The following is a 13,597-nucleotide window of genomic DNA, read 5'->3' as shown; positions in this document are numbered from 1 at the left end:
CCATGCACACTCTTACACACACCTGTGGATACGCTGGTGGGGTCAGTCTGCCCTCCCTGGATGACGGTTTATACAGATGGCAGTGGGCTGACTCCACTGGGCCTGGGATGACGTTACCCCAACAACATGGTGGCTGCAGACCTGACAGTGGCTCTTTCACTCCCTTTCCCTGGTCTTACTCTCCCTACAAAATTTCTAAACACTACTCTTCATTCACCTCTCCTTCCCGGAGGGGTCCATTTAACATTTTTTTTTGTTTGAATTTTTTAAAAATAAGAAGCTGGCAGGTGGGTAGGGCTCTATTTTCATGACTTCTAAGACATATTCACCAGAGTTAGTCACATAGGCATTAACATCAAACATGTTAAATATCTTAACCTCCTGTCTGAATAACAACGTTAGCACATCACACCTCATTTAACAAAGCATTACAACATTTTACTTCTTCAGATCAACTGTATCTATTAATAATGACTTAAATTGTCTGTACTGATTTCACATTATTAAGAAATCTCATTCTCATCATGTGGAAGAACACAATGGCGGGGGGGGGGCATAAACCACCTTCATAACTTATTTTCCCAATGTTGCTACCGAGCGCAGTGCAGAGAATGCAAAACAACAAAGTCACTTCTCATTATTAATGTGATCTTATCCAAAGGTCAAGTGCTGCTGGCACTGACAGCCCGGGAGGGCTTTTTTTTGGGAAGCTTAGAAATAGAGGTGCCCTTGAACACTGAGCATCAACTGTGGATGAGTGGAAAGCCCAGCCGCCAGATCCTCGGCCTGCAGAGCCCGGAGCAAATAGCCCTGGAAGGACATTTATAGGCTCTGGGGACGTTGCTGGAAAGCATTTCATCAACACTTTCCCTGATAAAGGTGACGAAGTTTCTTTACAACTGTCATGGGGATTTAATTACATGATGAAATTGCAGCTTCTGCCTCTTGAGACAAATTGCATGTTCAGACTGATTGTTTTTTATGAATCTCACACAGGGAGCAAAATACTTCTCTCTTGAAGTTGGTTTGTCTGATTGTTATGCTGATCATCCTCAGTGTCCCTTCTAGAAGTTTCCTGAGCCTGCTGCTGAGTAGGGAGGTCTCCCTGGGGCCTCTTTTGGTCCCATTGCCACTGTGTTTGTCTGATGGACTAAGAGTTTGTTGGAATTATTATTTTTTACTGGCAAAAAATTAGAACTTTAAACTCCAACAGAAAAACAGTGAAAATTATTAAAATATGAATGAATATTTAACATACAAAATATTACATTTTTCTAATTTAAAATATAAGTCAAATTTTTTTCTTTTGCCTACTAAATTATGAAAGTGTTTTTTTTTTTTTTAATTTGAGTTTTGGGAGAGTTTATTGATGCTGATACTTCCATAATTTGCAGGTGAGAGGGTGGATTTCTACTCAGTTGGGAGATAACGCATTGAACTTACATGTTCTGAGCATTTTTTAGGTTCTAGAAGCACAAAGGGAGAGAGTGGAGGTCCTCACCAGGGAGCAGCATCAGATTTGGCAGGAGAGACGTGGCAACCATTCACGGGCAAACGGAGTTCAGTGGTCACTGCACCGGGGTGACGTGCTGGGTGAGGCGTCCGAGTGGCAGGGAGGGTGGCTGGGACAGCATCCTCCAGGCGGCACCTAGCAGAGCCAGGAGACAGGACAAGGATGGTGTGTTCTTCTGAGGTGTCTGCTTCCTCCTCTTTACCTGCTGTCTGGAGCTGAAGGCCCTGGGCAGAGTGAGAGGTGGGCATCTCTAACAAGGGGGCCATCTGGAAGCCAGGTGGCGGGGTCAGGCAGAGGGGACCTGGGTGGGAAGGAAACCAGCGAGGCCGTGGGTCTGAGGTTCAGAGCTGGGGCGAGGCGAGGCCTGGACGTGGGTGGACACAGACCCCAGTGTTGGGGAGACTTGCAGCTGTCAGTGCCTTAAGGTTTGGAGGAGGGGCTGAGAGCTGCCTCACCCGGGCACCCTGCCCGACGTGGCCTGACCCACAGGCAGGTCCAGGTGCGGTAGAGAGACCTTGCCATTTGGATCCAAGGTGGGAAAACTATGTCAAGTCAGTTAGCTCCAGAGCTGTGACTGCAGCTAGCCAAGGCACCATCAGGCGGTGTCACAAGAGTCCCTTCTCCTACTGCCAACAGGCTTCCTAGGTGTTGATCCTAGAAAACGTCCTGTGGGTCAAACTCCACCCAGCACCCAACTGTGAGGCCCCTGAGCCACTGGAAGGATGGCGGTCAGCAGGTACCAGGACAGGAGGCAGCCGGCAGAGGAGACTGCACGCAAAGGCAGAGGAGGGCCAGAAACAATGGCCCCTCACCACAAATTAGACCTTTCCTCCACACCAGAGGAGAAGGCCAGGGAGGGTTTTGTTTTTGTTTTTTTAAATCCTTATCTGTTACAACTGATTCTTTTCAAAATCCAATGAAAATTAATCACTTAAAGAAAAAAGGAAAAAACACACACAATTACATGTCCTCACACGGGAATGTTGATGAACATTCTGGTGCTATGAACACTCTCAATGCTCACTGACCCCTCAGTGCCCAGCACCCCCAGAACGACACCTGCTTCCCACCAGGCTCCGAGCAGCCCTGCAACCCGCCCGTCTTGGGATGCACAGGTCAGTTAGGTCCTCTGATTCCTGCCACAAAATGGAGCCTGACTGTGGTTGGACAGGGCTCACCAACCTTTTTCTGTGAAGTCCAGAGAATAAATATCTCAGGTCTTATCTCAGGGCTGTGTGGTCTCTGTGGTGACAGATCAGCTCTGTGGCAGCCTGAGAGCAGCCAGAGATGCTGTATGAAGGCAGGACGTGGCTGCACTCCAATAAAACTTTATTCATAAAGCCAGGCAGCTGGTCCCGGCAGGGCTGGCGGGGCAGGAGGGAGCCCTTGCCGTGGGTGGTGTAGGCCCCGGCCTCCAACAGCAGGCGGGCATGCCAGCCTTCTCTGGGCACGCTTCTCCCTCCCCCACTCCAGTGAAACCTGGTCCTTATTTTCCAGGTAAAAGAGACTCAGTGTAATTGAGTCTGCCCTGCTTGAGGTCTGCTGAACTTGAACTTGTAAATTTATGTCTTCTACCTCTAAATTTTTGGCACAGCTTGGTGGTTATTTCTTTGATCTTTTTTTTTCTGTCCATTCTCTTTCTTCCTCTCCAGTTGAATACGTTAGAGCTTTTATCTGATCCCCAGTCCTGGGTCATTTTTATTTCCAGGTGTTTTAGTTTCTGTTCTTCAGACTGGGAACTTTGTATTGATATGTTTTCACATTCGCAGGTTCTTTTTCTTTCTTCTGTCATCCTTGATGTGCTGTTAACCCATTGTTAACAGGAATGAGACCCACCCCAGCGTCAAGGGGCACTTTCTAGGTGAGCACTTTGTGGAGGGATTCTCATAGCAAGCGGGAAGGGGGCTTGGAGAGGGCGTGAGCAGACAGTCGGACGAGTCTCCCGGCTTCACTTTCTCGGCTCTAGCCTTCCTACCTATGTGAAAGAGTCACATGGTTTTCTTTTTCATTTTTCCAAGTCATGTGATCTCATTCCTCTGCTGAATGGCTCCTCACTACGTCTAGAGTCTGTGTCCACATGGGTACAGTCCCACAACACAGACCCACAGCCCAGGTCCAGCTGGGTCCTGTTCCTCTCTCCCTGCTGTATCTCCCTTGGAAACCCCACTTCCTCTCTTTGGGTGATTTCTGCATGCTCATAATTGCAAGGCCAATCTGGGAGACTGCTATTCCTAATAGCTGTGCTACTTGGCCCATAAATATGTATTTAGAGCTATTATGTGCCCAGATATGGTGAATAAGACCAACCTAGTCCCTGTTCAACCTCTGGGTGCTGAAGTTGGTATTAGGGGTGACAGGAAGTGGAGCAGGTAGGTGGGACCAGGGAGTGTGCTTGCCACTTGCACCGCGTCCCCTAGGAGTGTTGCATTCTGAAGCAGAGCCCTCCATTGCAGGCAGCCGCCGCCTTCATCTTGGAAGGCACAACATCCTCTTCCCTATTATCCTCGTTTCTTTTTGTTCTTTGGAACCTCTCCAGTGTGCTCGGGAGTGATGCTAATAGAAGGATGTCATCAGCATACATTATTTCTTTATTAGCCTGTTTCTCAATTTTGATTCTGAAAATATCCTGATTTAGTCTAATTGCAATTTCACCGTGTTCCAGAGGCAGTGACGGTTCATACTGGGGGTAGCGGAGACGCGACCCTGTAGGGTTTTCCTTCCTTCCCATATGCCTTTGAAGCTGGACCATTAGCTCTAAGGCGTGCATCTAATCTCATCACAGTGTGATCCAACCTGCTTCTGGGAAAAATAAGCGCCCAGGGTGGGGGAGCTATCTTGTAGAAAGCAAAGAAATATTCTAATTTTAGGTGGGGAGAGATATTTTTCTGTATCTAAAGCAGGGGCTGCAGCAGCAGCCATTTTATTCCTAAATAATTTAACTATATTCAAAGATAATCTGATGTTATTGTAGGAAAGTGTATTTCTAATAAATTCCACTTGATCTGGGTGAATCAATTCAGGCAGCGCATAATTGAGTCTGTTAGCAAGGACTTTAGCAAGAATTTTGCAATCAGCGTTAATTAAGAAGATGGGACAATAATTTGTGCATAATTCCGGATCTTTTCCTGGCTTGTGAATCAAAGTAATAAGAGCAATGCTCAGGCTGGTGGTGGGATAGTGTCATTAGGTGCTGATTTATAAGTGCTTAGAAAGGTTTAATTTCATTTTGCTTCGAGCAGGGTCTCCCTGCCCCCACATTCTCTGGCCGGGTGAGCAGCTGAGTTGGTGGATGCTTCTCTTTCTTTCCCTGTCATGGGTGACCTCCTGCTTCTAGTTTCTGCTTTTATTCTTCAGAGGAGCACCCCACTCGACCATCCATGTTTTTCTTTTTCCCTGAACACTTTTGCTGAATCCAGGGACTTCAGGCTATTGATATTGTGGGTGCATGTGTGTTTATGCTCATGTGTGTGAATGTGTGTGTGTGCATGTGTGTGTGCTACTCTCAATTCAAAAGAGCTTCACAGGGGACATTTCTTCATGCATTTTCCTGCACAGTGCCACCGGTTGGGCAGGCAGCAAGAGGCTTGACTACAAAACAGGAAACACCTGGGTTTTACTCTGCTCCTTACTGTCCATTCACCAGTAAGTGCATACAAGAAAGCCTCAGGGTCCCATCTGCAAAATGCAGGATGTAAGCATGCAACTGCAGGCAACATGGAGCACCAGGAGTGCACTGGATTTGTGCTGGCCCTTGGCTGTGGGGCTTCAGATATGCAGCTCAGCTTCTCTGAGCCTCATTTTCCTCTGCTTGAAAAATAATCACTGTGAGTTGTTGGGTCTCCCCTCTGCCTGTAGGTTAGGCGGGTTCGAGGTCTAACTGAGATATGGTTGCTTGGTCTGTATGTACAGCTTTCCACCAGCCTCCCATCTGATAGCTTCACTGCCCAGCTGACCTGAAAGTGGCCTCAGAGCCCTTCTGGTGAAGGCAGGGGAAGGCCTACACAGGCCCTGAGAGGCTGAGCCACTCCTGGGAAGGCACCTGGGGTGGGAAGGAGTGCTTCTAATCTCCCTGACACAAGTCAGACTTAGAACCCGAGTTAGTCCAATTTGTATAGACCCTTGGGGTTGATCCGGAATAATATCATCTTTTTTCTTTCTTTTATCTTTCATTCATTAATTAATTGATTAATTAATTCATTATAATTAGGTATATATGACAGCAGAATGCATTTTGATTCATTTTATACAATTGTAGCACAACTTTTCTTTCGGACAGGTGGGCTGATGCATTCAAGGCCACCCGGGTAGTAGCAGAGCGCCGGTGGGAACCGGTTCACCTGGCTGGAGGCCTTTCACTCCTCTCACTGTGCCAAGGTCCACGCGCATGCGCACCTCATTGTGCTTTAAGGGAGGCCAGAGCTGTGCTGGCTTAGCTGAGGTCCCCCTGTTTGACCTGGTGCGGTCTCTACCTGGTGCCTGAGGAAGGACAGCCCACTGGGGGTGGTGGATGTGGCCCCAGGGTCGGCCTATCGTCCAGCTGTGGACAAGAAGTGTAATTCAAAACATGGACCCCAGCTTCCCGGGTGCACACGTGTCCATTGCCCGTTTACCCACGCTCATTCTCCACCTATACAGATCTCTTAATAAAGACCCAATTAGTATTTCTTTAACTTTCCTCTGGATGCTTAAATACCATTACCCCAAACACAACAGAATGCCTCTATTTTTCTATTTCAATCAGGAATTCAAGTAGCATCTTGACTTGTATATAATATATCAGCAGCAAAATCATAGGATGCTGACATCCTTAATAATAGCAATTAGTAATCAGTTGTTCCTTAAGTAGTTTGATTACACCAGTTACCAAATTGTGCAGTTGATGCATATGGGGGGCAAGAAGGGCCTCGCCACCCTCCCCCAGTCGTCCTTTCTCCCTCTCTGTGTTCTTGGTGCCAAGTGGGCCGGTTGGTGATGAGCAGGTACAAGGACAATTAATGCAATGCTCACGATGTTAGATGGTAGTTAGACGGCTTTGGAAGAAAGTAGAATGAAACATTCCTTTGCAGAAAAACGAATTCCAGATGTGTCTATGGAAGTGCATTTCCCGCCCCCCGGCCCCCCTGGAATACCAGCCAAGAGGTCTGGCTGGCCTGTGGCAGTCACTGTACCCCAGTCTGTAGCCTGTGTGAGGTCTGGGCACTAAGCGTTAGGCAAGGTCTTGCCCTCGAGGAGGTGTGTCTGAGTTTGAAGTATCAGTGGGAATAACACAGAAGCCAGGGCCACGGTCCGGACATGGTCTCAGGGTGATACCAAAGGCTCATGGCTGGAAGCTGGGTCCCACACTTCCCCAGAGGGGTATGTGCTCTGGGAGCTGGCGGGGCCTTTCAGAAGTGTGGCCTAGTGGGAGGTGACGAAGTCACAGGGGACACCCTCTCAGAGGGGTGAGTGCAGACCTCCTGGGGCCCCAGTGAGATACTCGGAGAAAAGTTGTGTTGAAAGAGCAAGATGGGCCCCTCCTGGTCCCTGGCTTCCTTTCTCTTCCGGTCTTTTCTGCTCAAGGGCTGCCTGGTTTTAGGCGTTCAGCTGCCAAAGCTGTGAAATAAGTTAACTTCTTTTTTTTTTTTTTTTTTGTAGTACTGGGGATTGAACCCAGGACCTCTTGCATGTTAGGTAAATGCTCTCATTGAGCTACATCCCGTCCCCCATTCCCATTTTTTAAAATGTATTTTATTTTAAGTTCTCACCTAAGTTGCCCAGGCTGGCCTCAACCTGCACTCCTCCCAACACAAGCCAGACTTCAAACCCTAGGTAGGATTACAAGTGTGTACTACCACTAGGGGTATCTCTTCCCTTTTTAAAGCATCCAACTTCAGGCATTTTGTTATAGCATCAGAAAGTAGACTAAGACAGCCATACATTTCAGGATTAAATGCAGACTAAGGGTATTACACTCTGGCAAAGGAGGAGGTGTGTCTTTCTCTCTCACATAGATGGCCTACTTCACATTGCTGGACTCCATTCATGTGTCGAGGGTCTCCATGGTGGGAATGCAGAGCTGGCAACACAGGACTCCTTGCAGCAGGGTGAGCAAGGTGAGGACAATCCAGAGCCAGAAGGGATCACAATGGTTCTTACTGGGGCAGGCTGAGTGCACACGAGAAGTTTCCATGCCCTTTGGGGCATCTTGCTGGGCATCCCAAGGCATGTCTTGCTAGAGAGCTGGTGTCTTTGCCAGGGCACAGGTGAGTTGCCCCATGAAGGGGACCCTGACTGATGACTTTCTCCTGTCTCCAGCCCACCTCAGGAGGTACATTGACTCTGTCACTTGCAGGACTAAATTTCCTGCTCCTTTAACCTCTGCCCACACCACAGGGCACATAGGCACCTGCAAGATTTCTCCAGAAAAAGCCATTTCCTGCATTGTCTTGGACGGACACATCAAAATAAATGATTTTTCCTTCTGTTCAAATTAGTGGAAATAAAAATTCACAGGATGGTTAGCTTTAGAGGGATCCCTGTGTGATCTGTCAACCAGTAGAGAATGGTGACCTTTTCCTGTCTTTGCAACCTTGTCTCCTTTTGAATGATTCCCAGAATTCTGTCGGCTCAGGCTGTCCTGGAAGTCTCTTCTCTCTTCCCCAAATGCTGAGGCTGCCATGACCTCGGCAGAGCTTTCTCCCTGCTGGGCATCCTTGGCTCTCCGCCCTCCTGGCCTGGCCCTCTTCCTGCGGCTGCCACCCTTCACCTTCCTCCTCCCGAGGGCCTCAGTTCTTCACAGCGTCCGCTCCTGATCCGGGCTGCATTCAGGCTCCGGCCACAAGTTCCAGAAATTCTCATGTCCCCACGTGTCCGTCTGAATGCAATGGCTCTTGCTTCCTCCAGGATGCTCTGCAAGGCCTCGGGTGTCCCCTGAGAGCAGAGGAACACATTCCCATCTTGGGCTGTGACCGTGAGTCCTGGGTCTGCTGGCCTCGGCATGGAGAAGGAAGAGACCCATTTCACAGCCCAGGCCAGCAGATCCCAAGGAGCGTCCGCAAGCCCCCTTTCCATGGTCATCAGCAAAGTTGAGGTCAGAGGAGAAATCATGGTGAGCAGGATTGCATTCCGTAAGTCCCTTTGTGGCTAAACCCCTGAGCCCTTGCTCCACTCTTGCTCCGAGTGCCAGTCTCCAGGGGTAGGAGAGCAAGGAGCCCTTCCCAGCTCATCCCACCCTGGAGCTTTTCTCAGGAAACTTTAGGACCTCTGTTTGGGGAACATACTCTAACCTCATCTTTGTTGGTAAGTGGAGATGCTGGCTCAGAGAGGGAAAGTGTCTTTTTTGAGGTCACACAATTCGCTGGTGGCAGAACCTGAGCTTGACTCTGAGAGCCTCATTCAAAGGCAGCTGTTTCCCGGGGCTCCTCATGAGCTGCCCATGATGACGTCTTCTGCGTCTCAGGCTCTTGGGAGGGAGTTTCCTGCGCTGACCCTGTGTTCGTCCTCCACTCTCCATTCCGTCACACACGGAGCAGACTTCACGCGCGACAGAATAGCAGATCGCTTTGCGTGCCTCCTGCCCCTCCCCAAGTCCTTCCCACGAGCAGCCCTGCTCTTCCCCATCTTTGTCCCTTCATCTGTGTTTATCCCAGACCCTTGCTATGGTGCAGCTGGGCAGCTGCCTTCAGTCCCCTCCTGACTACACCCACCTCCCAGCCTTCTTTGTCTCCTTCAAGCCCTGATTGCCCAATTTAGCCAGAGTGGCACGTCACACACACAACTCCGACCACGTGGCTCCCTCTGCCCTTGGGAGAAGTGCAGCCTGCTCTGTCTGCATTGAAATTACCAGTGACAAGACACCCCTGACCACGCACCTACTCATACTGTGTATCATCATCCTGCACTGAAATGACTCTCAGAAGACCTGAGCACCTAAATACGTCCTCAGCCTCCCGTGGCCCCTGTGCTCTGGGATCATGCCATCCAGCAGGGAATGGTCCCTGTGTACGGTGGTGTCCATGAGCTGATGGATCCAAGGGAAGGGTGTGTGGCTTTCCCAAGACAAATCTCACTGGTTGAAGCATTCAGCCCAGTGACGGGGACGGTGAAGGTTGGCAGGTCAGCAGAAGCGTGAGCAGCAGTGATGCTGTGAAGGAGCTCCAAATGTACAAGCCTTTGCCAGCTGCGGCAGGTCTGCGAAGGAGCATGTGTGGAGACGACCTTGCTCCAGTCAGAATCCCACAGAAGACAGAGGCATGACCACAGGGCGCAGGAGAGGGAAGTCAAGCAGGGGAGGAGCTGCAGGGGGCGGTTCTCCATTCCTGCACCCGAAGGGCCAGCGAGGAGGAAGGTGATGCCGGCCAGGAGCGAGGTCCACATCTGGACGATGTTGCAAAATTGCAGCAGCCACCTGGCAGGGAAGGGCCCAGGGAGCAAATACCCTGCCCTTTCCCCTTCTTCTAGCACCTTCTAAAAGCCGCACCCAACAGGAATCAGAGGGCAGGGGATGGATAGATGCAGTTCATAAAGATCAGCCTCAAGGGTGGGCACAGGGTACAGCAGGGTGGGTCAGGACAGCGCTTAACACTCCTGGTCAAATTGCCACTTATGATCAGAAAGGTGCCCCCTTTCAGCCCCCTGAGAGCAGAGAGGAGCCTTCAGCCAAGACAGGCCTCCCAGGGTGCACATTGCACCAGCTAGAAGATAGCAGGATACAATTAAAAGTAACTCAGACCAGGGAAGACATCCTGAGCAAACCCAAGCAGGAGTTGTGCCTGTTCCTTGCCTATGTTCTACTAAGTGACAGAAAGCACTCAAAGAGATAGTCACATTTCATGTGAAGAGGCCTCCAAAGAGAGGCAAAGTCCCTTGTCCTGGCCTGTAAAGAGAGGATGGACGAGCAGGCAGCAAAGAATTGCGCACATACAATGATTAAGTTGGTGATTTAAATGTTTCAGTGTGAAGATTCATTTCTGCGGCACCCATTGTTGGAGAGGTCGTGGCAAACAGCTCTCTGTCAGAGGGAATAGAAGTCCTTTTGGAAAACAATTTGAATTATACTCAAGGAAATTTATATTCCCATTCCAGTAATGGGCTCCTAGGAATGTATCCTAAGGATAAACCCCAAATAAGAAAAAAGTCATGTGGATTCTAATGAAGATGCTAGTTACAGCATTATTTATAGGAACAAAAATAGAAACCGATACCCTCCTCCCGTGACGTTTTGTGATCAATCATCTCTGCAGGGGTCAGGGGTTGGAGATGAGGTGTCCCACAAAGCTCAGGATTAGGTCATGAGAACCACAGCCTGATCAGTGGATTAATTCATTTTCTGGATTAATAATTTGAAAGAGCTAGAACTATTGGACTGGGTGGTAACTGTAGGCAGGGCGTGTGGGACTGGAGGAAGTAGGTCTCGGGGGCGGGACTTTGAGGTTTCTATCTCGTTCTCTCTTTGCTCCCTGGCTATCAGGAGCAGAGTGGCTTTCCTCCTCCACAGCCTCCCACCATGTCTTCTGCCTCACCTGGACGCACAGCAGTGGTGTCAGGTGGCCACAGACTGAACCTCTGACAGGGTGTGCCAAATAAACTTTTCCTCCTCTAAGTTGTTCTTGTCAGGTACTTGGGTCACAGCAACAAAGAGCTGACTAACACGAATTCAGGAGCCTAGGTGGCAACATGGAAAGCAGGTTTTTGGATCTCAAGAAAGAGCACAAAATGCTGTCTATGATGTGGTTATAAGGAGGCAGACGGACCAGTGTGGGAGAACACGGAGACCCAACAACAGTCCCTGCCAGGACGGGGCACCCAGGGTGACTTTCTCCTTTGAATCATCTTGTGGGGTGCTGTGCTGTTGGTCCTGTGACACACCCACCAGGCTGGGTGCAGTGTGTGTTTACGTGAAAGCCATCAGAACCCAGATGAAGTCACCATGTCAATCCTGACAGACAGCAGGTAAAGCCAGGAAGGTATGAAGGAGGGGCCCCACACATGTGCCCGGAAACCAAGACTGCACCAAGGGCTCTGCCAGAGCCACAGCCTTGTACAGAGGCCACCGTGACCTTGCACAGAAAATGCTTCTGCAGGGCCATTTGCCTAGCCACTGCTGGTCCAGCCTTGGATGAATGCCGAATGCTGACTGTCAATCCTTGTAGCCAAGGGCTGTTGTTTGCAAATATGTGGCCCTTCTCATTTGCCTCCAGCTCTGCCCCTGGCCTCTGCCTCCTCGATTTGCACGGGGTTCACTATGGCACATGGTGTTCCCCTTGCAATGCCCACTCCCTAATAAACACCATATCTTTGGAGAATCTTGCTCTGTTACGATTGGTATCTTTGCAGTAGGAATCTGATATCCAACCACCGTCCTGGCCCCTTCCCGCCGTCGGCCCCTCTACTCAGGAATGGCCCACCCTGGTGTGGGAGTTAGCCACCGCCTTCCCCCACGGGCCTCATTCTGGTTACCTAGCAGAGCGCCAGACGGCAGCTGAGCAGAGGGGTCCTTCATCCAGTCGTCGTTGGCCAGCTCTATGACCGCGTCCACTGGCTCCACCTCTGTGCCGATCAGCTACCTCAGTGAACCCTCATCGTTGGCGTCCAGGGCGGCCTTCAGTCTCCTCACTAAGTCTGAATTGACAGGGTAGTCGGGCGGGTCATCCGAGCTGGACATTGTAATGTCCTTTGTGTGGGGATCTGTCTTTCTTCTCTTCCTCTAATCTCAGGCCAAAGTCAGCAGCTGCCTGGGGAGGGAGTGGTGCGGGGGCTATAAATAGCTGAGGTTCTGTGGCTCCTTTACAGCCCGGGCCACTGGCCTTGGACAGCTGTGAGGTCGTCTTCCCGGGCGCAGGGAAGAGCTATTCTCAATGGGGGGGGGGGGCGGTGGACATGTTTGTGGTGCTGGAAGAGCCAGCATTTTCAAAGGAAGCTCTTGGAAGCATTGTTGAATGTCTCCTTTGTCAAAAGTGCGGTTCTAACTGGAAACTTTGGACACTGTCCCCTGGGACGGGCTGGCTCTCTGCTTGTTGAAGAGAACATTTTCTGACTTTCTGTCCCTCACACTCTACTCATCTAAAAAGACAGTGTGGGCACCATGACGTGGACGAGCCTTCAGCTGAACAGAATGCAAGGGGAACTTGGGTTTCTGAATTCAGAGATGGACTGGCTGGTCTCAAAGAAGGACAAAACCATAGACAGGAACTCTTTCTCAGCTGGGGACAGAAGCACAGACCAGGGGACACAGGAAGCAACCTAACATTAGCTGCCCCCCCACACCAAGGCTGATAAACTTGGCTCAAAGTGACAGTGCCCACCCATGCAGGAGCAAAGCCCCGTCCTGATTTACCTGCTCTCCTGGGGAGCGGGTGGGCTATTTTCTCAAGGTGGTCACTCACTGCCTCCTGTATCCTGGGTGTCCCAATGTCAATCTGTGCACAAACATGGCTGCCCCAGCAGTTTCCTTCTAACGCTAAGTGTGTTGTGGCCTTGAAGGGGCTACCTTGGCTGGTCTTGCCACCTCTTCCCTTCTCTCTTCTCTCCCTGGGCTTAATTTTAGGTGTCAACTTGGCTGAGCCACAGTGTGCAGCTACTTGGTCATACCTTATTCTGGATGTTTCTGAGAAGATGTTTTTTGGATGAGATTAATTTAAACTCAGTGGACTTGGAATAAAGGGTAATGGGTGGGCCTCATGACAAGGCTGAAGGCCCAGCCAGGACAGATCGCCCTCCAGGCAGTGAGGAATCTACGGGCGCAAAGCCTTGGAACCCAGTGCAGCTGTCCCCGGGCGGCCTGCCCTGTGGCTTCAGACCTACCAAGTCTCCGCAGTTGGTGAACCAGTTCCTTAAGCTCTCTCACCCTGCTGCTTCTGCCCCTCAGGAAAACTCTCTTCTCCACTCGGCTCCTGCGTACGACCTTGTGGAACGTGACCAGCCCTTGGGGGTGACTCACGGTGGTTTAAATCCCGTCTCTACCGCTGGCCACTCGGAGTTCCAGCTCCCTCACAACGAGGTTCTGCTGAGAGCAGGTGTGCTCTGCGCTGGGGTGTCTGTCTGGGGTGTCTGGGGTGTCTGGGGTGTCTGTCTAGGGTGCCTAGGGTGTCTGTCTGGGGTGTCTGT

General features: G+C 50.3%; 1 protein-coding gene across 1 annotated transcript in view; it reads right to left on the bottom strand.

Moving 5' to 3' along the window:
* Positions 1–12,207, bottom strand: part of Asb18 (ankyrin repeat and SOCS box containing 18) — a 58,385-nt gene extending 46,178 nt beyond the window's left edge. The window contains 1 exon segment of the mRNA XM_076866306.2: positions 11,951–12,207. Coding sequence (XP_076722421.2) covers positions 11,951–12,155 — 205 coding nt within the window. The 5' untranslated portion in view covers positions 12,156–12,207.
* Positions 12,208–13,597: the final 1,390 nt, after the last annotated feature.

The sequence above is a fragment of the Callospermophilus lateralis genome, chromosome 9, assembly GCF_048772815.1.
Source record: "Callospermophilus lateralis isolate mCalLat2 chromosome 9, mCalLat2.hap1, whole genome shotgun sequence".
Lineage (NCBI taxonomy): Eukaryota > Metazoa > Chordata > Mammalia > Rodentia > Sciuridae > Callospermophilus > Callospermophilus lateralis.
This window is presented reverse-complemented; position numbering and strand designations above follow the sequence as displayed.